At 40.2% G+C, this 26,658-nt stretch overlaps 1 protein-coding gene across 2 annotated transcripts; it reads left to right on the forward strand.

The window, feature by feature from the left end:
* The first annotated feature begins 747 nt into the window (after nt 1-747).
* Nucleotides 748-22,916, forward strand: LOC117827806 (four and a half LIM domains protein 3-like). 2 transcript variants are annotated; one of them, XM_034704616.1, is made up of 6 exons: nt 748-978; nt 14,967-15,144; nt 18,061-18,235; nt 19,218-19,387; nt 20,482-20,668; nt 22,233-22,916. In XM_034704616.1, exons 1-6 carry the CDS (start codon nt 965-967, stop codon nt 22,382-22,384), a joined length of 876 nt encoding a protein of 291 aa, XP_034560507.1. In that variant the 5' UTR covers nt 748-964; the 3' UTR covers nt 22,385-22,916. The 2 variants fall into 2 exon arrangements, with proteins under 2 accessions (XP_034560507.1, XP_034560506.1); XM_034704615.1 differs by lacking the exon at nt 748-978 and adding an exon at nt 14,591-14,648 and having other exon boundaries at nt 14,966-15,144.
* The last annotated feature ends 3,742 nt before the right edge of the window (nt 22,917-26,658 follow it).

Raw genomic sequence — 26,658 nt, forward strand, 5'->3', positions numbered from 1 at the left:
GTGTTACCTGGCTGCTTGAATCTGAATTTCCTGAGGGAACCTTCCCAAAGGATTTATAAAGTTCCTATCTATCTATCTATCTATCTATCTATCTATCTATCTATCTATCTATCTATCTATCTATCTATCTATCTATCTATCTATCTATCTATCACTGTTAATATCAGTCTGTTCCATAACCAGTCAAAACCACCTCCGAGGAGCTTTAAGTGAAAATACTTTATCACTGCAACATGTAAAAACAATGAGAACTATTATCAGTTATTAAAATATCATTGAAAACATTTTAGCAAACAGTTTATGAATGATCTACAACATGTAACATGCATGCAACTGTTAAGAAATGCTGTTTAAATGGAAAAGAAATGTTAATCAAGGCTTTATAACTGTTTACACAAATGTTCAGTGTGTTCAGTATAAATGGTGTTTTGGGGTATTGCATTAAAACTTAAACATTATGTTTTTGAAAAATCTAAATAACCTTCATGCTCTATAGTTTCAGTTTAATGGGCAGTAGAGTACATTTAACCACCATAGCTCCTATTGTGAGATTATCGCTGGAATGTTCCACAGTGAGAGATAATAAAGTGGTCTGCATCAGCAGCTGGAAACTCAAAGCCTACTATGTATTTAAAATATTCAATTACATCCAAAAAACACACTGACTTTACCTTCTTTCAGCGTGAACTCTCCACAAGGTGAAAGCCAGAGCGATCAGAGGGAGTGGAAAGACAGAGTGAGGCAGAAAGAGGGTGGAGTTCGCAGGAATAGTTTGGTTTTACGCACCAGACACACATGCTTTAGTCAGTGGAAAGTCGTCACTTTCAGCTCGCAGGAGTCCACGGAGGATTTTTAACTGTCTGTCATATTATACACCAGAGCAGCACGAGCTCACAAACTGCTCCGATCCTGCAGAGAGAGAGAGAGAGAGAGAGTCTTCTGAGAGCATCTCCAGAGGCAGCTGATGCGCAAAGAGAGGTACGTTAAATCCATATTTTTTACGATTCAGTGGCACTACTGTCAGCTTTTCAATGTGAAACCATGATGTAAAGATGATTTTTAAGTGCTTTAATGTGAGCTTGCATTATTTCAATGCCCTGAGGATTTTATGTCTGATTCACTGTGGCTTGCACAGCTCCTTACCTGTCATAACTTGGTGCAAAACGGCGCGTAATAACGCATTAGATGCATTTTAATCGCTTTTAAACAGGGTTTGGTCAACCAAGGAGAATGGAAATTAACAGTACAACTTTTTATAGTGTTAGTTTATAAAGGGTTTAAAATGAAAAGATGTAGGTAATGGATTTATTTATTGCTAATTAACCATGCAAGCTTTCAGTCTAACAACAAGACTGTGAGAATGACTTAGTTGCGAGAGTGAAAACTTAATTCAACGGGGTTGGATGAACTATGCTGCAACGGATCTGGTTCATTACCCTGAAATTATTGAGTTCATATCAAGTTAAACTCCTAGGAGAATATCAGTTTTTTTTTATTATAGGCATGAAATCATTACACCTGCCTGCCAGGTTTTTCTCAAACTTGAAAACCAAAGTTTGTTCCCATACATCTGTAAAGCTTTAGAAAACCACAAGTTGACAATAAAAGTATGAGAAAGTTGTAACAAAATTCTACAATTTATGAAAATGTTTATTTATTTTTTCTGGAAGAACTGCACTTTTTCAAAGCCAAATATTTGACCCCCCCACATCCAGGATGTACCAGAAAGGATGTTCTTTCTTTAGAGTGAGGATATGGTAAATGTTATTGGGGGTTGGGGGCCTGTAGTCTAAAGTGAGTAACTGATACTGTGAATAAGTACTGCAGCCCCTTTTTTCAAGTGGGATTTATGAGAAGAAGAACAAGGAGACCTTTGAGGAAACAATCCCTTCCTAAAGTGTTCCCTAGAGTTGGCTCTGATACAACGAAATATGTCTCCATATCTTGAGAATGAAAGCATTATCAGTTGGGAATTTAAAGGCTTGTTAACAAACCCTTAAGTCTCATTCAGTTACAGTGATGTCATGTCTCCTTTCAGATTACAAATCTTATTCTGGAGGCTCAGCAAACTCCCCCCCAACCACCAACCCCCAACCCCCTCCAGCCCCGCTCATAGTTTCCATCACCACACACCATCCCCTCACCATCATCATGCTCCAATCCATTTGGGTGAAATTAATAGATTCATTGAAACAATCCAGCTCTGGTTGCAGTCGCCTTCTAAAGAAATGTGACTCTGTTTGTGTGTGTGGCATACAAAAAAAAGAGACAAATTCCTCACTTTTGTCTTTTCTTAGAAAACAGAGGGTGGAAGAAAAATGCTTTTCTTCTTCTTTCCTCAGAGCTTGAACCACATGATTTTGCCACGTTTCGACCACGGTTACATTCCTCTGGGATTCTTGCATTGGGCGAAGGTTTGCCCGGCGTACAATCACTGGAGACCGGCCAGAAAAAAAAGAGTTAAAAGGAAAGGATGCTTAATTGTCAAGGGACTGAGGGTCACAAAAACAGTCTCATCATGAGTCAGTCTTGCTCAAACCACTTTCTTATCCATTTCCTTTATCCAGTGTAAATTTGACTCAATATGAAACTTAACAAGCTAGCTAGCATGAATACAAGGGGACATAGCTAGCCTGGCTTTCTAGCAAAACAGTTGATGAAAAAAAGCAAAATGTATCTTGTTTCTTTAAAATTGGTAAATTAAGTGAATAGATAGTTTGCAAATTTAGGGTGTCTAGATGTGATGTTTTTTCCCCCCCCATAACAATTTCCAAGAAATAATGAATTGTGTCTGCAGCTAGGCAGTAGACAGTAAGCTAGCTAGAATAAAGGGAGCTAGCTCAGACCTGCCTAGGCACAACTAAAGCTAATCTATGAACGAGTTACATCTTGTGTGTGTTCTTTTAAAGCACTACAATAACACAAGTGAAAAAAATGATAGTCTGCTGCTTTACATGTCTGTTTGATAGAATTATTTCATTCTAGTAAATAAGGTGTGAAGCTAAAGGGAGCCACATGTAAGCTAGCGAGAACTTGAAACTAACTTTTTACAAGTTATTTTACAAATCAATCATTTGCAAGTGACATTTTTTATTGAAAGAAAAGGCTAAGCACTTTTTGGGCCGGGAATACTTAATAGAAAGGGTGCATTAGGTAAGAAGCTAGCTAGAGCTATCAGAAGATTACCTTAACTCAGCATAAATTGTGACGAGAAAATGTGTCTTGTATTATACATTAAACGTACTCATACAGATGTTTTATGTACTTTAATATGCACACAATCACAGAGGTGTATGAAATACATGCTTGAGCTACATGTTAAAGCATTTTGTTAGCAAACATCAGAGAAATCTTAGAGTTAACTCTCTCTGAAATCAAACATTTGCATTTTTAAAGCCTGTTTTGTTTGGATTAAACCAAAAAGTTAAAAATGAATAAAAAGTGAGCTTAGGTGGTCTTGGTTGGCAGATTTTGGTATGTGTAGACAAGCTAAACTAGCTGTGCCGCCTGTTTTAAGATAACTGCCAGCTAGCTTAGTTATCTTACTTTCAGCAACAAGGTTAAAAAGAACCTTAAAAGTTAGCCAATCCTTTAAAGAGTAAGCCTGTACGTCTGCTGAGTTTCTTCCTCTTTATTTGTCCAAGTATGTCCAAAATTGTCAGTACAATCAGATCTCTAGTTCTCAAGGATCCAACAGCTCTCTCTGTATTTTCTTACAGTTTAAAACACTGATGTTAACTGGTGGTTTTTGCTTTTTTTTTCTGTCCTCAAACTGATGAAAGACAGTCCACTGCTTACCCACAGCCTGTCTTTATCCAACCCACACACACAAAAAAAATGAAGCTCAGAATCAAAGGTAAATAAATCCAGCAGCAAACATGAAGTAGAGACAGCAGGCCCAGTCTCTCAGAAAACAAACAGTTGTTATCATTAACACTCAGGTCTCGATCTGTCCAATGCCAGCTGGAGGCTCGTGGGAAAACGTGTTTATTCGTGAGTTTATTTTGGATAAAAGTGGCTGATCAAGTCAGCTGTTTGTTTGTATCGGTCAGGGTTTGCCTGCAAGTACAATCCAAGTGCAACAACCATTCTGCCAAAGTAACTTCACTGAAGATCGGCCTACTTCGTTTTAAGAGACTCCGGAGGCATATGATTATACTGTGTTTGATCTTTTCCTGTTCTTTCATTGTTTTCTTTATCATTCACTGACATTAAGACGTTTTAAACAATTTAAGACATTCACAATCAGGCTCAGTTAGAGGCTTTGCTGTTAATTTTTTTAACACACATTCATCATCCCCAGAGGATTGACTCCACTGATTCCATACTTTGACTCAAGCATCACTACAAGGACTCAGGACTAACTTGTCCTTTTAAACACTGACAAATTGAATGGTAATCTTATATCTTAGACTGTCTGTAGTGTTTTGTGCTAGTTAGAAACTTCAAACATGCTACCTGGTCTCAAGTCAGTCCTGAGTATAACCATAAGATGTAATGAAAAGATTTGTGGATAAGAACCTCCCACTTTTACCCTACAGCCACTCCAAACTTGTGTATTTCAGCTTGTACTCACACTTTGAAGGAAAATGTAGGCGTAGTGTGATGAGAATAAAGACAAGCAAACTCACAAGTTTCACCAGGGAGGCCAGGGTGTGTGAGGAAAAAAGTCAAATTGGGCTTAAGTAGAAGATTGTGAGAAGATTGTGGTTTGGTTGAGAGCCTTACAGTTTTGGTTTCAGATGGGACACAAAGCCAGTCCAGTACAAAGTCCATAGACCATGTTGCTTATGATACTACAGCACCTGATTTTGCATTTGTTCTGCGTGCATGAAGTATTTCCAGTTTTAAGTTAATGTAAGTTGAAGCTTTTCCTGTCATGAAAATGTACTCTCATTTTGCTCTGAAGTTCAACCCAAATTACATATTCCTCTTCAAGGAAATTACAAGGCCGTTTTAGAGCCATGATTATAAGAATTTCAAAGGTTACACAAGTCCTGTTTGAGGTCCTGACCCACAGGTTGAGTTACTTTTTTCAGGCTGCTGTGTGTTGAAGTCTTAGCATGGCGGTGCCTTGTTTATTTGTTGTCTGACTGAGACCTGTTAGTGAGTTTAGTCGACGGCCTCGGAGGTGAAACTGCAGCTGTTAGCTCACATTGTCTCAGTGGATAAACAAACAGCCAGCTGGAGACTCGTAAAACAAAGCCAGACATGCTCTCTGTCTTTAAAGGTGTTTTATTCCCTCATGTTATAGGTCTAGTGTTACAGGTTGTGTGACATTAATATCCAATGATACTGAACATGTTGTGGTTAGGTATGAAAGATCAGATCTGACTTAACATGCAAATTAAACTGTTATTTTATTATTCAAATCACTAAATTACTCTGTGAATGGTTTGTGTGTTTGTGCAGAGTTAAGGGTTTCAGCTGGAGCCACCCTAAATCCACAAGCTGTGTGCCTTTTACTATTGATTTGCACCACGACCCAAGATGCCTTTAAATCCGGTTAGGCTTGCTGTTAATGTTCAGCATCTCGTTCCACATATTGGCGCCAGAGTTTCACAACCTGGCTTTCAGCGTTAGTGTGATTAGCTGCAGTTTTAGACTACGGTAGTGTAATCTCCTCCTACAGCTCCACAGTTATCATATCTTTCATATACTCTTCTTTCTGTCCAGTGTATCTCAGTAATCAGGTAACAGGTCTAGATACTTGCATTGCATGTATTACAGGGAAATGGCACCAACATATTCACACATTTTCAACTTGTTATGAGTTCCTCTGCTGCTTCATCACTCTGTCTGGTGTCTCCTTTGTCCATGCTGTCACTTCTGTGTCATGTTTATGCAGCCTAGAAAAAAGTAGCATTTGGAAAGTAGATTTACAGATTTGACAAGTCAGTTTTGGCACAAAGATGTCAGAGTTTGAAACGGCAAATCCCAAATAACATGCGTAACCAGAGGCTACAAATGTACCTTGTGTTTTTGCAACACCAAATTACACAGATTATTTCATGCTTTTAGTAATATCAGCTCATGTCTGCTCAACAGATAACCTGTTCAAGATTTCCTCAAGAGACTCCAGATATTGCCTAGATTATTTTCTTTTTCCTGCCTACTCACTCAGTCAGAATATCGTCATTGTCTGCAGCAGCCGTTCACTCTGAAGAGATCTTTAATCAGCAAACACAAACAAACAATGTGTGTTCATTTAGATTTGTGTGCATGCAGCTGAAGTCGGCCTTGTGATCTGCAGGAAGCCGCAGCACATTGAACGTCTTTGTACTGCGGGATGAAAGAGAGCGCAGTCATCTGACAGCCATAAGAGACCAGCCTTGTTGTTCAGTTGCTTTTTTTGTAACAGCTTATAGGTGCAGTAATAAGGGTGTCACTTTTCCTCCGATGCTGCAGGGCTCTGCTGTTGTTAGCGGGTTCTACACAGTATTGTGCCGCCGTCAATATTCTCATTCATCCCTTTAAACTCGGGTTATGCAACCCAGGAGACACACAATATGAGGACTGTTCTGAGCTTCAGAGGCTGTTAAAGTGCCGTAATCCATTTCAGGGGGGAAAAACAGTAAAGAGGGGTGGTAATTAAAAAAACAACTTGGTTACACAGTTTCCTGTTCTAACTGAATGCACCCATAGTTTGGGTTTTAATGAGTGTGTAACAGTAAAAGAGAAAGCATTGAATGTCAAATGACTTCATAAACATCAGACCACAGCAGGCAAGTATGGTTGGGCAATACCTTACTTTCAAAGAACTGTATCTATTAATATCTCAAGCTTTGGGAAAAGAACTAAATATTCAACAAATGGCTGCAAAAATAATATTACCTCTCATTCAATCAATCCAAGTATTCAAAGAACTGCAATTATTGTATATCAGATCTGGTACCATCAGCAGACTCTGCCAGCTGTCAGACTCTGAACAACAAGTGCGAGTTAGCTGTGCATGGTGTCTTAGCTACAAGCGGCACCCTTCGGTCTGAAAATATGAGTCCAATGCGGGAGTGCTAAAAACTGCAGTTCATTGAGGATCCGCTTGAGGCTGGCTCCGGAAGTACCTGAAACCACATACACACCACTTCAAAAAAGCTGATCTCTACAGCAGAAATAAAAATGATTACAGCCTGGTACAAAAGAAAAGTGTAGTCTGGATAGCTCATTTCTCGATGGGTGAATTTTTTTTCTAACGGGGCAATTTCGAAGATATTGAGATTACAAGTCTTCCAATGAGAGGCACAGCTGACTTGATTGACAGGCAGGAACACTGAAGCTGTTAGCTAGGAGGCTCAATGCCCGCCTCTTTACGTCACAATCACTCAACAGTAGCAATATGGCTCCTGCCGACGATTGGCCTCAAAACAACACATCAGAAACAGATGGGTGACGTCACGTATACTATGTCCATATTTTATACAGTCTGTGGTTAGCTACAGAGCTCAATTAGAACCTCAGCTATTGTAATTTCAACAGCACTCCCTATCATTAAACTATGCCACTTTCTCATCATAACAATTGATCCAGTTTTTCGTTGAGTTTGAAATTATTTCAATTGGGTGAAAAAAATAGTTGATATCACAAGTAGACTGTCCCAGTTAGCGCCCCCTACAGGCCTGGAGCACTTCTGTTTTTCATGCCTGGATTTTCAGCATTTTTCTTTGCATGTGTTTTCTTTGCATGCGTGTTTTTGGATTTTGTTTCTGTATTTGAAGCGTGTTTCTCTTAAGGAAGATTGTTCGAGCTGTTGAAGTTCAGTTAGACATGTCAGCCAATAGTTCCTGTAACACCCAAAACAGTCTCTTTATGGTGTTACAGTAAACGAGAAAGTAGTGATTATGGTTGAATATTAAATGTTCTGTATGCATAGTACGCAAAGTGCTTTTACTCTACATCAAATGAATCATTCACAAACTGATCATGAGTCAGCCTTTCTCGCACCACTGTCTGTATTTATTTTTTCAGCTGTAATTTTGATGCATTGTAAAACCTAACAAGCTAGCTAGCTAGCATAATGATAGGGGGTTTTGTAGCAAAATAGTTGATGGAAAAACTGAAATTTAAGTCATGTGAATAGATAGTTTTTAAATTTAGGGCATCAAGATGTGACAGTTTTTTGCTTCCACAATAATATACAAGAAACAATCAATTAGATTTGAAGCTGAAGACACATACATTCATACACCGCTAGCTATGGCATCGGGAGAAATTTGGGACTCTGTGTCTCATGTCAACATGCCTACACTACATGCAGCACATGTCCAACTGTGGGATTAAAAGATGATTTGCTCTATGCAACGTAGAAAAGGTCTTCCTCAGGTGACGTTAGTGGCTGGCAGCGTTGTGATTGAGTTCACTTTTTTGTAACATTGAAAAAGTCTGCAGGCGTGCCTTCTTTCACTGGATGTTGCTGCGTCACCCTGCACCTACATAAAGTGTTTAACCACCCTTACCTCACTCTTCCAATGAGCCAGTCGCCCCGTTAGAAAGAACATGGAAACAGTAAAAAAAAACTTTCTTGAAACAGACCAGAGATTGTACAGCTCAGGTGTAAAGTCCTCACCCCCTACAAGGCACTGAGGCTGTTTTACAATGCATGAATTCATATGTGGTATCAGTGACAGATTTAGCACTTTCTCACATATTTACACTGGGTTTTTATTATGTGTGACAGTGAATAATCTGGTTTGTAAACCTCAGACACAGTCTAAATTCCTGCATAGGGGGAAAATAAACACAAAGCAGCAGCAGCAGCTCTCACAGCTCACAGAGGTCCTGGCTGCTGTCGTAAGAATCTGTCAGGTTGTTGAGGAGTAAAAACGACAGCAGAAACCATGAAGGGACAAAAACAGGAGGACCGGTGGCTGATTCAGGGAGACTGTCGCCATTTGGCTGCCGCTACAGAGCGCTGGGAGCCGAGTGACTCCTGTAAATCTCTCAGAGGGACACAGCAGGTTTCAGTGAAGAATTCAGCATGTCCACTCATCAAGGTGAATAGTGAGTTCAAATAGTTTCAGCAGCCGTGCTACGGAGAGACGGAGGGCTTAGACAGGATGGATGAGTGTTTGGTTTATTGTCTCTAAATGGAGAGGAGAAAGAGGGTGTCAAGTGTTCCTGGCTGCACACCAAAAGGACACCTGTGGTGAACACCTCCTTAACAAGGTGTGACTGAATGTGAGTCACTTTTATAGACTGTAAATGTCAGACAGTCTGAATGGTGACGAGGTCAGAAGAAGAGATGCTTGACAGATGTTTCTCCGCTGTCAGTTGCAACCTTAAAGCAAGATGCGCCAAAGCAGATAATAAAGTGTTAGACTCTGGCAGGGTGCAATAAATAAAGAGAAGGGCAAACTCTGCCTGCTCTCAAAGTTAACCATTTGTTCTTGGATTATGATCTGTTTTCTCCACTGAAAAAGCACTCTTAAAGTTGCTTCACCTCTTATGTATTAGGGTATTGAGCATTGACTGGATTAACCCTCCTGTTATGTTCGTTTCTCAGGGACAGCAATAATGTTCCTGGGTCAACTTGACCCGGGGCATATTTAATGATCCAAGTGTCAGAACCCCCCAAAAATCCCAATATTTTTTTTTTCAAATCTCATTATCACTCGTGTTTATGAACACAGTTGCAAAGAAACATTTAGTATTTGACACTTCTGACTCCTTTTAGCCTCCACTTTGACTGCAGGGTCAAATTGACCCACAACCAGTATCTATGTAATATAAACATGCAAGGGGGTTGCAAATGTGTGAAATTAGCAATTTTCCTTGTATATGTTGTTTACGATAATTAAGCCAAGCAGAAGAAGTTTCATAGTGAAAGAATACTTTAAACATTTTTTTTTTGGTTTTTGAACTTTAAAAAGGGTCAATTTGACCCGCAACATAAAATGAGGGTTAAAGATGGACGACTTGTCTCCTCTCCCCAATGCAGAAAAGTGAAGTCAACATCCCCTGCGACAGGTGTTTGAGTACCGCGCTGGTAATGTCATTTGGAGCCAGTCTGCACAGTAGGGATCAGCTGTGAGCACTACATACTTGTGTGTTGTAGTGTCCACGTCACACTGCAGTACTCTGTGTAAACACTTGTTTGCAGTGCTAGTCATATCACCAGTTTCCAGTCTTGTTACGTTCTCTACTTGTTTGTGTACAAGAAGCAGTTGTGACTGAATCAGAGTGTATTAAGTTGGAATTGGAGCTGATAAATAAAAGCAGCAGTTGGTCACCCGGCAATTATTGCAAACAAGAAAAGAGAGGAGAGACCAGAGGATATGAAATATATGGCCACTGAATCTGAGTAGGCAGAAGACAGGCGGTGGAGGCGATTCATTCAGCACTACAGTATGAGCCCTACTGTATTTTTCCTGTTGTGTTGCTTATTATGAAGTTAAAATGGACCATCCACTGGGAGCTATTAAATGTTGATTGTAACAGCGATGGATTTTAATTAGTCATTGCTGTGGTTTGGCTCCAGTCCCGTAAGAACTCTTTTTTTTGGATGCCTGAAGGAGAATTTTGATGACAGACAACAGCTGGAGACCGCAGAATGTGTCCGCAGATGTTGTGGTTCAGGAAGAGGAACATAAAACTAATAACTGTGCAGACTATGTGCGGAAGGAAAACCATTGTTCTATCACTGAATTCATCGTGAACGAGAATAGAAGCTTCAACTCCTTCAGACATCTGAGGAGGGAAGTTGGGCAGATTTCCCCATTCAGACAAGGAATCTGACAGAAAACAGACAGAGGATGTGATGTTTCGTCTCAGCTTGGTTTTCCTCCTTGTTTTGTTGACCTAGCTGGTTGCCCCTGAAAAGGAAGTTGTGTTGTTATCTGAAAGGAGGGATGCATGGGGGGTTCTGCTGTGCTGTGCTGTGCTGACATGGTATTGGGGGAAAAGTTGTGGAAGACAAGGAGTTTCTGATTCTGGCATCGGCTTTGAAATATGACTGAGAGCAGACTGTGTTTATCTTTTTTATGTTTATCCAAAATTCCTGCATCATTGGTTATTAGACAGAAAATGTTTGATGGCAGTCAGACATGAGGAATGTAAACTACACTTTCAAGACGACTCCTTATGACTCCTTACAAGACCAGATACAAATACTTGGATGTCACAGAGCATGAAGAGAATTACCTGTTCAAGTTTGCAGTTTTTTGTGTGTAGTGGGAAACCTTCAACATGAGTGATTGTTAACTCTTACCAAAATGTTTTTCCAAGAACACAACTGGCCTTCATTAGACTGTACTGACCTCTTGGTCTTCTCATCATTTCGGCAAACTCAGTGACGTCTTCTTCTGATGAAGAGACACAGAGGGGGGGTCTCGACTCATTCCTCGATCCCTCGAGGAAGTTTCAAAGCCTCGCGTTTTTTTAAGCTGCACTTTGTTGAACTCACCTCCTTTTTTGACATTAAAGAAACATGCTAAAGTAATTATGTGCCCAAAATAGGAGGCAAAAATCATAGACAGTGGGAAATGTTCCCGTGTTTTGCTTTCTGATTCTGAGCATGAACATATAACCTGAACTCCACAGGCCTCATCCAAAATCTTCACCCACACTTTACAGTGTATAGTTTCCTAAACCCCATCCTGCCCTGTCTTCACTGATCCACAGAAGGGTATTTTTACCTCCCACACTTCATTTCCTCACTCATTTCCCTTTGCTGCACGCACTCAGTTAATGCCTCACTGTGTTGGAGTGATGTTATTGTCTATGCGGCCAGCCTTTTTTCCACCTGTGCTTCCCTCAAGTCATTCATGCAAACTGAGTAAGAAAGATTAAGTGAGCTTCTTCCAAGATAATGAATGATAAGTTTGCATTTTGGCTTTTTTAACGTTCAAAGGAGAAGACTTCAAAAACATATTTGGTTAAAAGCTTTCCAACCACTTCAAATTTGGGATCAACTTGGCTCTAAAATGATGGTTTTCATGTTGTCTAGGTTTCATAGAACTATTTCCAGTTTCATAACAATTGCTATATGTCAGTGTGAAGCTGGTTGTTATACTATAAACTTGTTAAAATAACAGTTTTATACCATGCAGAAAACTCTTGTGTCAAAAAAATGGGGCCAATGCAGAAGTCCAAAAAAGTGCAGTATCTTAAGTGTCCACTTGAGGCTGACTCCAAAAGTCCAGAAAGATCCATTGACACCCATGTTAACTACCCATAAAGACAGTTATAGTCTGAATGCACCATTACATTTATTTATTCAAACGCATGGAATTTATTTTACAATGCATCTATTCTGATTATTTAGCCCAGGAGTTATATGTAGATTTGACAAATTAGGGATGTGACTGATTTGACTTACTGGTGGGCGCATTGGGAGGCCAAACGTTATCTTGACTGCTTATCCTGTTAGGGGTCACGGGGGGCTGGAGCCTATCCCAGCTGGCTTCGGGTGGAAGGCAGGTTACACCCTGGACAGGTCGCAGAGAGACAGACAACCATTCAAAACACACTCACACCTACAGGCAATTTAGAGTGATCATTCAACTTGGTGAGCATGTTTTTGGACTGTGGGAACCCATGCATGTACGGGGAGAACATGCAAACTCCACACAGAAAGGCACCTGCCCGGCCGGGCATTCGAACCAGGAACCTTCCAGCTGTGAGGCAACAGCGCTACCCACTGCACCACCGTGCAGCCTGTTTGATATATATGAACTTCACAAAAACAGTCCAGATTGAATTAGTCATGACAGATCTTTGGACCTACATACAGTATTATAATCAAACTAAGACTGCTGGGTATTTCTCGCTTTCTATTTCAGTCCTAAAGGGCCAAGAAATCCGGCGGACGCAAGCAGTAGCATCTCTTTGGATTCTCATTTATCCTATATGTTTTAATTTGTATTGATGAGCAGAAATGAACGATCTGCACATCATCTTCAGAGTCAATGTGGTTGGAACTAGAGTTAGCTTTTGGTTTCAAGATTAATCCCATTCCCCAGTGAGATTGTGTTTCACATCATTCATGAAAGGAAGTCATAAAAAGCTCCATAATGAGGCATTTGAGATTTGGGACACATGCAACTCTGACGAAGATTTTTCTGAGAAGCTTTTCATCCAATTCAAAATTCAACAAAAAAACTTGAGCTTTCAGAGAAAACCTTCCTGAAACTGCAGCGTGGTCAGGGAGATGCTTTGTTTGTTTATAGTTAAGGGGCTGTTGTTGCGTTTTTAGATGAATGTGGTAAAAAAAAAAAAAAAAAAAGTAAAGAACAATTTGGGAGAAGTTCTTGTAATTTTCTGAGGAATCATATAACCATCTAAGTGAAACACTCACAGATGTTAGAGAACACAGCACACTTTCAAGAGTAAGATAAAGTCACAGAAATGAAACCTGACTAGTTTAAGTTTCTTTTTTTAAAAACAGGGAAAGTTGAGAACAAAATAAATAAACTAGATAAATGATTGGTTTTTCCCTTTAAAGTCAGGCCAAACAGAGATGAAAAAGCCCTCGAGAGCCTTTGAAATCAAGAACACTGTTGCAGTTCAGCTCACAACAATTAATATTGTTTGGTTGTTCTTTGTTAATGCCAAACCGCCACAGGGGGTTTCATACAAGAATGAGAGGGAGGGAGAGCCAGACGTCACAGAGCTTTCCCTTATTAGTGAGTGATGCTGTAACAGGAGAAGCAGTTATGTCATTACTGGACTGATTTATGATTAAACGGCAATAACTGTTTTAGGTTAAAGTGTTCACTCAGCCCTTTCTTTGCTTGCAGGATTTGCTCTCTGATTGTAGAACATTTGGAACAATATTTAACCCTTAATTACAGTTTAATGTAAACCATCTCCATTCCTTGCAAAGGAAAGGTTAATCTTTTGCAAATTCACCAACATCTTTCTCTTCCCTGACTCTTGGTGTTTATTCTCTGCAGAGTCAATTTGTCTTGAAGCCATCTTTTAAACCACAGATGCATCCCTCTTGTGGCTAAAGTTAAACCTCTGGGAACAGCTCATCAGCATCAACATCCCATGTACTCTTCTGCTCCTGGGTGTCCCACAGGGCTCAGTGCTTGGTCCTCTCTTGGTCCATCTTCCTTTCACACTCACTCCTTACAACATCATCTGTCATTATGGTCTTCACGTCTAACTCGATGCAGACGATGCCCTGCTCTACAACCCCCAAAATCAGCACAAGGGCGACCTTGAGGGCTTGTCATCACATTTTCTTGTATCTTTGGCAGCTTTAGAGTGCACTCTATCGCTTTCTCCAAACGGAGGGGACCCTGATGGGCTCTTTGTAATGTTTCCTCCCAAAGAAGGGCTCCCCAGAGGGAACTACATTACATTTCTTTCCATGGGGCCACCTTAGAGGGAATGCTCTCGATATGAAGAGTCGCTAACAACACTCAAGCTATTTTTTTCCACTGTAAGCGCTCCCTAAGGGAAATAAAGGTTACCTGCTACTTACCTTGTGCATCACCCCATGATTCACAACACTTTTCTTCACTCAGAAAGCCTGTCACAATTAAGACCCATTCCTTTTCCATTGCCACACTCCCTCTGTTCCCCTGATGCCAACCTCCTGTTTCCTCTCTCCAGGCACAGGCATTGGGGGAGGCAGTAGCAGTGGTTGTTTGTAGAATCAACTATGTGTAAGGAGTTACTCAATGCTCCAGTTTCCACCACTGCTGGTAGAGTTTGATTAAATGTCCTTAACTACCATGTTCCTCATCATGCAGGTTTTTAAAAGTTTTACTGGACTTCTAAGCATCATGTACAACATATCCTCAGTGTTTAGAAAAACTCTGTAAATGCTCTTGAATGTTTGCTTCTTCCTCCCATTTTTGCCCCTCTTGTTGGTCTTCATTTCCCAGCTGTATATCCAAAACCTGTGACCTCCCTTCTTCCTGCCTTCTCTCCCTGTCTTACTTATCTCACTCCTCCTCCTCCTTCCTGCGCTGTCTTCTCACTGTAGCTAAACTGTGCCTGTGAATTCTCCTTTTTACAGGAGTTCAGCCAAAGACAGAAACCATGAGTGACCAGTTTGACTGCAAAAACTGCAACGAGTCCCTGTGCGGACGCAAATACATCCAGGTGGAGGAACAACCACACTGCATCCCCTGCTACGACCGCCTGTACGCCAAAACCTGTCAGGAGTGTAAAGAAATCATCGGTCATAATGCAAAGGTGAGCTCATCTTGTCCAATGATATAAAAGTTACAGTGTATTAACTCAACTACTGGGCCTAAGTGTTTTGAGGTTTCTGAGCTTTCTTTTAGAGTTATTTTATTTTGCATTTTAACTGTTTTAGAGGAAAAAAATACTTTTAACCCCTCCACTTTTATTCAAAAGCCAGGGTTACATACCATATTAAGATTTTCAATGCTAGGGCTAAATTCTATAAATAAGGTATGCGTCTAATTTATTTTTCCTACGCTTTAATCTCCTTTTTTCCTGCTCATTTTCTTTGATTCTATAAATTATTTGGTCATTTACGAGTGAAAGTCCTCTTCACATTTCCCCAGAATGACAAGATGAACTCTTCTCTTGTCTTAATTTGCTGTACCACCGGTCCAAAAAACTAAAATTAGTAGTTTTTTATTGATTACAAATAAATAAAGCACCACATCCTCAGCTGGAGCTACTTATATAACAGTAAAAAAAAGTGTTATCAATATAATCTCAAAAAGTTCGCTTTTTATTATTCATTATTTCAGCTCCATTTAAGTTATTTTTAATTGGTACATTTATTTTTCATATAATACCACCCAAAGTTGATAGAATTGAAAAATTGTACACAAACCAAACCAGCTACAACATTAACATTTTGCTACAATACTTAGAAAACAATAAATAAGAATATAATGACATTTAAAGTTGCCATCCTGCCACTTTTAGTCCAAAGTATAGAAGTAGTATTGCTACTCTTACGCCTGTTATTAATCTGGGACCTCTGTCCTCTGCAGAAACAGTAAATATCTTTTTAGGAAAACCAGCTGTCGTTCCTGGAAACCTTGCTCTACTTACTGATCATGACTCTGTTTGAGATTTCCTTCAAGCTGCCCAGAAGCTTCACTAAGTGAAAATTAAAAACACTATCTCAAAGGAACCACCCACAGATGCCATGAGGCCTTCAGTGTCCTGTAAATTCTAAACTCCTTGTGAGGGATTGGCTGTAAATTATGACTCTGCTTGCTTTGGCTGTCCCTCCTCCGCACAAGACATGACAACATCCATCCCTCATATTGCACCGTCCCTCTGCTCTAGCTGTTTCTTTCACTGTGAAACCTCATGCCTCAAAAATACGTTTTTCACCTCTCACTGTTCAATGGGGCCATTTATCTCAGGGTTCGCTTGAACTGTAGATGAACTGGAACGCAAGCAGCTGTTAGGCAGAAATCACAATGTGAGTTATTCTCAATTTTCAAGAAAATAACAATGAAAAAAAAGGGAAAGCACAAACTTTTTTTTTACACTTCAGTTCCTTCTGTGTGGAGGAAAACAGTGTCATCCAAAGATGGAAACCCTTGGTTCCACGTCAACAATCATTCAAAACACAAATGTGCCATTGAGAAGAAGACTGCATCTTGTGGTTGACAGTGACCTCTGACCTCCGAGCAGATGGGGGGAAGAAAATCTCTCTATTAGGATCAATAACATCCAGTATCAAGTGTTTCTTGTATTTAGTCAAGGGTGAATAGCTTGAGCTTCCATGACAGTCACTGTCAAAAGATCATAGGTTTCTTCTAATGGTCATATGCTGTTATAATGTTGTACTGCTGTTTTCCTCCAGGTTATTTCTTGTTTAGATTTAAGGTTTCTGACATAGACTGAATAAAATATGGACGTAGTATCTGTGATGCCACACATCTGTTTCTGAAGCGCTGTTTTGAGGCCAATCGTTGGCGGCAGCCATATTGCTGCTGTCGAGCGATTGTGGCGTAAAGAGGCGGGTATTTGAGCCTCCTCGCCAACAGCTACAGTGTTCCCGCCTGTCAATCAATTCAGCTGTGCCTCTCATTATCTCATAATCTCAATATCTTCGAAATTGCCGCATTAGAAAAAAATTCATCCCCCCTCACAGTGTGTGTCGATTGAGAAATGAGCTATCCAGACTACACTCGTCTTTTGTACCAGGCTGTAAATATGTTTATTTCTGCTGTAAAGAACAGCTTTTGAATTGGTATGTATGCGGTTTCCAGTACTTCCAGAGCCAGCCTCAAGCGGATCCTCGATGAACTGCAGTTTTTAGCACTCCCACATTGGACTCATATTTTTAGACCGGAGGTTGTCGCTTGGTTTCTGACAATTGTTATCAATTCATTGCTAGATTGATCAGTAAATTAAAACAAAATTGATAATGACAAAATGGGGGGATATCTAATCAAATTCCAAGACAAAACAACATACAACTCATAAGCTATGGTTATGCAGAAGTTAGTTTTAGCTCATTAGCTACTTATTAGCTAATTTAACATTAGCTAGAAAGCACATAAAGCTGCTATCTCCATTTGGTAGTTTTACAGAGTACAATGGGTTGACTCCAGGATAAAACAACAAACCGGACAACTTAGCAACAGTCCGGTAAAAGTTAATCTTAGCTAAAATGTACTAGTTACCTACTAGCTAATTCACCGCTAGAAGTGGCACAAAGGTTAGTTAGATTCAGGTTGGCAAACATGTTAGCTAGCACAATTTTAGCTTGGATTTCAATAAAGTATATACCGCACAACTGATGGGCTACTTTACAGGATACAAAAGGAAATGCCTAAAATTCTTGGTAATGTAATGTTAGCTTACAAAATGTTGTCTAAAATGTGTTTAGATTTTTAAAAGCACAGTAGTCAAAAATATTGTCAGGTTCCTCACTGGTTTTCATTATTAACTGTCTATTTTAAGTTTTTGAATTATAAAAAAGTGATTTAAAAAATGGGCAGGTATCCTCAAAAATTTGACTTGCAACCTGGAATATAGTGGTACATTAAGATGGTGTTTGAAATGTCTAACCTGAACATGATATTAGACCAAAATGGCAGCTGTGTGAAATGATACTAACTATTTTACCATCTATTAAATCTCAGTGTGACATTCTTCGTCTTCCAGGAGCTCTTCTACGAGGACAGACATTACCACGCGCACTGTTTCCGCTGTTTCCGCTGCGACCGCTCTCTGGCGGACGAGCCCTTCACCAGCCAGTCCGACGCTCTGGTGTGCAGCGACTGCTACTGCAACGAGTACTCCTCCAAGTGTGTGACCTGTGACAAGATAGTCAAGCCAGGTAGAGATAACAATGACTCGCTGTTACACTTCTCCCCCCCTAAAGCTCACACACCCCCCTTCTCAGAAACCTTGTGTAATCGCTCACACAGACGGAAAGTTCACACCCTGTCTTTGCACGGATAAAGAGGCTAATGAGTTTTTGTTATCTGGGGTGTGACAGCTTAGATGTGACGGAATGATTGTTTCCTTGCTCGGCTGAAAATATCTTCAGCTCTGGGCGCTGTGTGACGACACGGGTGCAGCAGAAGCGGTGTCGAATGACTGAAAATTACCGGGGCCTTGTGGGCATTGTGGGATTTTTTCACTCACCACTTCTTTTCTGAAATGAGCAGTCTTTCTTTTTAGTTTCTGTACAGCCTGGAATGCCTTCAAATGTTGCTGCCCTCGCCCCCGTTTTCTTAAAAGTGCAGCCAAGTTCAAGCTCAAAACACCATCATCTCTCTGGGCTGCGTTTCAGGTCCCAAAAGTCATAAAACAAGGCCAGTGATTAAATTCGGATGTCCAGTTTCTTGGGTATTTCTGGCTTCTAGTTTTTTAAAACCTCTGCAGTGGAGCATCTCTTCCCCACAGAAATACAAATATGTGTTTCTCAGCATACACTTTCATATATATATGACAGGAAACAAACAGCCATATGGTTACACCTAACTGAAAAGCAGTGTTAATGTGCATTTCAGCTGTGTTTACGAGCCAGAGATCTGCCTTGTTACAGCTTGTCACATTGTTTAGATGCAAGATAAGCTGATGTAATTGAATGCTTGTGTGAGAACAGGTTTTGCTGTCACACTGAATCACAGTTTTCAGTTTTCTTTGTGCTTGTGTGAGCTCTATCAGATGTCATTCCAGTTTACAGCCACTGCACCACAGGGCAGGGATCACAGGTTGTACAAAGTCAGGGAGGATATCAACAAACAATCACAAACACATTCAGTTTCAGTCCTAATCTGCTCCCTTCTCTCTGTCTCTTGTTGTTCTGACAGGTTCCAGGATGTTGGAGTACGGCGGCTCCACGTGGCACGAGGACTGTTTTGCGTGTCATGGCTGTGAGAAGTCGATCGGTGCTGAGGCCTTCATACCTGACCAGAACAACTACTATTGTGTGCCGTGCTATGAGGGCCGGTTTGCTCCTCAGTGCAGCCACTGCAAGAAGGTGAACCAGGCCGAGTTTGCAGGATGTTTGTTGTTATTGTCATGATGATGTGAAAAAGAAAGAATGAAACTTACAACCAAGTGTGCGAAGTAAACTAAGTATTATTAAACCAATGCATCAATACATCCTCAATTTTAATGACATGACTTTTAATGACATTCTGAGGTTCTGTTTCCCTGAACGTTGTGGTTATATACCTAAAAGGTATTCATTTAAAGGAAAGTTGTGTCCGTCCAGTTTGTGGTGGACAGCTTCAGTGAATACATGTATATTTAACTTTGACATGCAGGTCTTATGATGAACTTAATCTCTCTTTCTCTGACTTATGCCTCTTTCAAGTTTGCACTCTTGAAATTTTCAAGACATTTTCAGGTGCTCTGGCACATGACATTCACAGCATGAAGTCTTCTCTGTCAGAAAGGGGACTGGTGTGTATTTATATCAATGTCTTGAAGCAACTCTCTTTCTCCAACCTTGGATGTTTCTATTAATCCCATTTCATGTCGCTCTTGGTCACTTATTGGTGCATGTAGCGACTGAATAAAAAAAAGTGGAAGCAAAAAACTGAAAAGAATACTCACTGGATGGACGACAAGTGATCATCTGACACAGTGGGAAGAACTGGCTCATTAAAATGAAACATGGAGTTTAATTCCCCCGTGTATTGGTGTCTCCAATTACTGTAATTAAATGTAATCAATATAACTTCATGACAATGATTAAGTCTTCAATGTTTTGAGTGGGAGGTTGAAGCAACAAAGGACAGTTTCATCATTAGATGACAGATTTAAATCATTAACTTTTTTTACTGCTTAATTCTTGTTGACTTTGTGGTTTGTGAGCTCTGTCACAATCTTCTGGTTGGCTGTCCATAAATATATGAACCACATTATATTAGGAAACACATGCCATGACACTTCTTATTCTTAGTCCATGCTGTAATTTAGTCTACTCCAAGCTGTTAAAACCAAGCTGCTTAAAACATCCTTGTTTCAGATGATAGGTAAAGATGGGATTAAAATACCTCTTCACACTTCACAGCAGACACAACGATGTCCTTTGGACTGACACATTTTTTGTTGTTGCCCCTGCAGGCTCTGACTAAAGGAGGAGTGACCTACAAGGACGAAGTGTGGCACAAAGAGTGTTTTGTCTGCACGGGCTGCAAAGCTCCACTAGCCGGACAACCTTTCACCTCGCAGGGAGAGAGTCCGTACTGTGTCAAGTGTTTCAGCAGCCTGTATGCCAAGAAGTGTGCCGGCTGCAACACGGCCATCACAGGTCAGTGGACCGTTCACAACCACCAAGTATTGCTGTTTGGTTAACATTAACAGGAAAAGTTGGTGCAACGTGTATCTTATTCAAATCATGCTGTTTCTCCATGTGCCTTCTTTTCCCATGATTACTCTTTGTCTGGATCGGTGACAACTTAAAACACAAAACAATAATATTCAACAAACAGGTGTGAGCAGTTGGGTGACTTAGATTCAAAATCTTGTCTTTGAGGCCCTTCCTGAGTGTGTCTATAAATATAACCCCTTTTTGTAATGAGGATTCTTCCTTTTGTCCTGAGAAATCCCTTCACAATAAAAGCCTAGCGTTGTTTTGTTTCGCAACTTGAATGTACAAGCAAGTCACTCTGGGGAATGGTGGACCCTGCCTAAATAAAAAGTACCATATAGGGAGGTAATTGGAGCTTCAATATCATGTTCTTGGCCATTTGTGAACAGCTAAAACATGTTTCAGTTGATATGATGAACTTGTTCAAAAGTTTTTTGTATTTACACATCAAACAGTTACATTAAAACACTGTAATATAATAAATGTATTACATTTTTCTTTGAGCTCTGTTTTTGGCCTCAACCCCCTATTTTGGAGAACATTTTTCAAATGCCACATTTTGAGTATTTTTCCAGTTTGTCACTGTGTCCATCAGCTGTTTGGTGCTCAATAGGTAGTGAACAGTGGATCTCTTTTCTCCTTTTTGTTATTTTTAATACATTTATTCAGAAGAAAGGACAGTGGATAGAGGAGGAAACTGAGAGGAGAGAGTGGGGAATGACATGTGGCAAAGGGCTGCAGGTTGGAGTCAAACCCTGAGAACTATAGACTGGAGAGTTTTGTGAGTAAGCTAAAAACCCTTAAAGTTGTGGGCCGAATAATGACCTGAATCATGCTTCATAAAGCTGTCAGGAGCTATAAAAATAGCTTGTAGTAGCTTAATTCAGGGGATAATTCTCTGTAGGTTAGTTACAACAAGGAGTCATGTTCATATTGTGTATTTGTGATAAAGATGTGAAGTATATCTTCTTTTAAGGCACTGTGTGCGTACGGGTCTGATAAGGTATCACAAAACAAGCATCCTGCAAGCTAACCACAAAACCAGTGTACACTTTGTTCTGCACAAACAAAAACAGTCAGAGTATTTTAAAAGAAGGTTTGTCACATAAAAACTGCACATGTGGTTGCTCTTAGTGAACACAGGGGAACAATACATTTACAGCCAAGACTTTTCCAATACAGGTACAACAAGGTCAAATATCCTCTTAATCCTGGCTATCTCGCCTTTCTCATCTGCCAATACTTTCAGCATTGGCAGAGTAACGTCACATACCAGAGTTAAATGAGAGCTTGAATGAGGTGTTTTAACCACAGCTATGAACTGGATGCCAGCAGGTTTGCATAACTTGCAGTTCTTTTTACAGCTTTTGCCAACTGCTGATGTTATCATGGATTTATTTGTGTAATGTGTGCAATGTTGCAAGCCTGTCATTAACTCTATTTTCTGCCCCTTGTAAAACATTCCTCCATTATTCGCTCATGTGTTTTATTTGTGCGTTAACAGGGTTCGGAGATGGGAAGTACATTTCTTTTGAGGACCGGCAGTGGCACCAGCCGTGCTTTAAGTGTTCCCGCTGCTCCGTGTCGCTGGTGGGGTCCGGGTTCTTCCCCGACCGTGATAAGATCCTGTGTACAGACTGCAACAGCGACGAGTGACCAGCACCCACTACTCACCTGCATCACCTGCACCTGGCACGGCGAATATCAAACACTGCCGACACCAGCGGAGAGAAAACTTCTCAACCTCAGTCTTGCACTTGAACACTGCAATAGAACAGTCACAGTTTCAAGTTGATACAAAGCTCAGTATTAACAACTCAAAACTCTTGTCAGCCGTTAGCACGTTGAAATGTTTGTATAAATTCTGCAGAAACATCCTGTGTTGTAGATGTACGACTTTTTTCCCTTTATTTTATTTTTTGCACATCTAAGACTAAAGAAGATATGGAAGATACTTGTAAACCTTTAAGTTAAACTGTTTGTTTATTCATTTAACTATTATAACTTTTTTTTTTCGTGACTGCTGCAAAGAAATTTGAATGTTAAGACCTACGCTTGGCACACATATTTATACTTTTCAAATAGTATTCTAACGTGTACAGCTGCCATCCCTTTTCCTTCTGCTTCCTGCATCCAAATGTATTTCTTTAAAATGAAAATTTGAAAAAAAAAAACATTACATGCAATAAAATACGTCATAAAACAAAAAGGAGGTGCATTTATTATTTTAAAAAATCTTATTATGTACACTGGGCATCAGGTAACCTATGGACCAGTATGGCTGAGTTAATCAAATTTATGCATTTTGGGGCATTATTGCTTTTAATGGATAGGACAGCTGAAGAGAGACAGGAAATGCTGAGAGCAGAGAGCGGGGGAAGACATGTAGCCAACGGTCGAGACCAGGAGTCAAACCTGCAACCGCTGCAAAGAGGACTATAGCCTCTGTACATGGGGTGCACTTTTAGCTCTCAAAGAGGAGTTGGCTCATATGGTTCCCGTACTTAAATCCCAGTCATTGGCGACCAAGACATCATGACAATTAACTCTCTCCAATAGTTAAAATATTATAAGAAACAGAACTGACACACTCTCCCCTCTTCCTGCCAATCACTTACTTTAACTCTCCCTGTTACATTAAAGTTACTAACCATAGACCTTTGTAGAGTCCCTGAGCTCCCTTGTCTCATGGGTTCCTCTCAGTCGCTGCCGTAGAAGGCCTGCTACTGTGGACGTAGCAGACTTCAGGTGCTACAACTACTACTATTTGCTCGCCACCATCATCTCTCTTTCTGCATCTCCTCTATCCCTCTTTCCAACCCCAACTCGGTGGCAGCAGATGTGTGTCTAACATGAGTCTGGTTCTGCTGGAGGTTTCTGCCTGTTAAAGGAAGTTTGTCCTTGCCACTGTAACTTGCTAAATGCTGCAAAGTGCTCTGCTCATGGTGGATTAAGATGAGATCAGACTGAGTCCTGTCTGTAAGATGGGACTGGTTCTTACCCTGTCTTGATGTTAGGTCTTTGTTAATAATTTAACATAGAGTACGGTTTAGACCTGCTCTGTTTGTAAAAGCAATTTGAGATAATGTTTGTTGTGATTTGGCACTATATAAATAATGATGTATTGATTGATTAACTTAACTGTAAAAAATGGCCAGTCAGACATTACATTTTTGACCTATAAAGATAATTACATCTTTAAAAGCTTGTCAGTAGAATCTGTGTTGACATTAATCACTCACTACATAAAATAAGATGCATAATATTTGCATTAAATAAAGAATATTGAGGGGATACTAGATTAGAAATAACTTGTGCCACATGTATTGAAGCTACAATCCTCAAAGCAGCGGCCTCAGGTTTAACTCCCACCCACGACCTCTAGCCACATGTCATTCCCCACTCTCTCATCGCTTTATCTATCACTATTAACTGTGAGTAAAAGGATTACAAAGGAAAATAGAAATAGCAAAATAACATATGGATTTGACCCTGACAGCTGCTAATGTAAAATAATAGGCACTCTTTGCACTCCAGGCGCCTGGTATTCCCTCATAAACTGAAAAAATGTAGCTGTTCAGAAGTGATTTGCATTCCTGTACCATCCTGCTTTTGATCATCTTTTATGAGCCAGCATAAAAGTGTTGACTTGTAACGAATCTGTCCTTTACAGTATACACACTGTAAAAGTCTGATCACAAGATCAAGTCCAGATGAAAAATAAAACCTCAGTGGCGTGCTGTTATGTGTTTGAGCTTTTCCCATGACTCTTCCTGAAATATTTCTGACCTTGTTTGTGGGGATAAAGGCAAACGGTCTTGTTTGGTCCCAGGAGAAGGAAGAGAAGGAGGAGGAGGAGGAGGAGGAGGAGGAAGGATGGGGTTGAAGCTCCTCAGTGAATATTTCAGATTTCACGTCATCTCAGCTCAGCCTGTCGAGGGGCCCAAACTCAGCTGGGTCTGCTGCTGGAGGCTGTAAAAGTAATTAGATGACATTACTGTGAGTGACAGCCCCACAGAGAATGAGAGGAGGCCACTCCTCACACAAGACCCTGCAGCTTTTACAGTACGCTTAAAGCAGAGATCCTAAAGTCATCCAAGGTCTCTTAGAATCCATGTTTGAGCATTTGCCAGCCAAATAAGCTCCCTGTGTCTGTGGGATTCACCCCTGACACAGCTTCTGTACAAAGGATCCCTTTAATTACTAAAACACATTTGTCACTTTTGGCCTTGAAGTTTGTAGTCAGGCAAATGATTTCTGCTCTACATTCCTGGTTTTCACATATCTTTTCTATCTGAGGATTTCTTTGTTACGATAGTTTCAATAAAAAATGTGGACAGAGATAGTTGTTGTTCATCATATAGACATTTTGGTATACTTTGTTGTGGCTGTTGCTGAGAGGTATTCATGCTACAAAAAATATTGAAATTAACCTCCTTTGTATTTGGGTGGTGGGTGAATTCACACAGATTGATTTCCTACAACTCAAAAAGCAAAACCATCTGCCCTGGGAAATAAAACAGAGGAGTGATGGATGATATAGATAAAAATGCTCTATGATGGAATATGTAGTTGTGTCTTGCAATATTTGGTACACCCATATGCAGTTTATTGTTATTAAGTAACTTTCTTATCTTATAAAACAACAAATGAAGCAGGGAACATTCGCAGTACTGGTACTTTACAGTGATGATGTTGATGATTTTTCATTATGTGCGTCTTTATTTGAAGTAAAGCAGGAATGCCTACACGTCTGTGTTAACTTGGCAAACTGAATCTGTTGAGAGAAGTCCTGTGGTACCATCAACAGCTTCACAACTTTGACTCATTTCACTTTGAGAAGAGATAAAAGTATCGTTTTCAGATCAGTATCTACACTCTAAAGCCTCTTTTAGATTATCGAGTGAATCAAATACCAGATTCATAAGAAAAACATTGTCATGAGTTGATCTTTAGTTTGGGATATTTCCTTGTGTTACATGCCTTGTTTCCTCTCTGTCTTCCTTGTGTTATTAGGGATCATGTCTTGTGTTTCTAGTCAATTATTTCCTGTTTTATCTTGTAGTTCTTGATCCCTGTTTTATTTCCAGTTTAGTTTTACTTCCTGCTCTCGTGTTTTTCCCTCCTATTGATTAAGCTCATTAGTATCGCGTGTCCACACCAAGTGGCAACCTCCGGTCTAAAAATCCAATGCAGAAGTGCTTAAAACTGCAGTTCATCAAGGATCCGCTTGAGGCTGGCTCTGGAAGTACGAGTGTAGTCTGGATAGCTCATTTCTCGATCGGCACACACTGTACAGGGGGTGAATTTTTTTCTAACGCAGCAATTTTGAAGATATTGAGATTACAAGTCTTCCAATGAGAGGCTCAGCTGACTTGATTGACAGGCAGGAACACTGTAGCTGTTGGCGAGGACGCTCAAAGCCCGCCTCTTTACATCACAATCGCTCCACAGCAACAATATGGCTACCGCCGCCGATTGGCCTCAAAACAGCGCTTCAGAGAGAGATGGGTGACGTCACAGATACTATGTCCATATTTTATAGTCTATGGTCCACACCTGTGTTTATTACTCTGCGTATTTAGTGTCTCTGTCCTGTGTTGGATCATTGAACGTCTTCCTTGTGTTCACACTGAATTGCTTTATCCCAGCGTTATCTTTTGGATTTCGTCTTTGGGAAATTTTAGTATGTTTCGTTTGTATCTTTTGTTCTTTTGTTTATTGAATCTTGATTTTTCTGCACATGGATTCTCTGCCATTTTTCCCTACTGTGACAAATGTTGCCGTAAAGCAGAACTTGTGACTAGACACTGCTACCAAGCAAGAAACAACTTGGTACTGCTAAATGAAACATTTGATATACTGACCTCAGTCAATAGTTTAAAGCTGCTGTGAGGAACTGTCATAGTTGATTGTAATGTTCTTAGACC

This window comes from Notolabrus celidotus, chromosome 16 (genome assembly GCF_009762535.1).
Source record: "Notolabrus celidotus isolate fNotCel1 chromosome 16, fNotCel1.pri, whole genome shotgun sequence".
Lineage (NCBI taxonomy): Eukaryota > Metazoa > Chordata > Actinopteri > Labriformes > Labridae > Notolabrus > Notolabrus celidotus.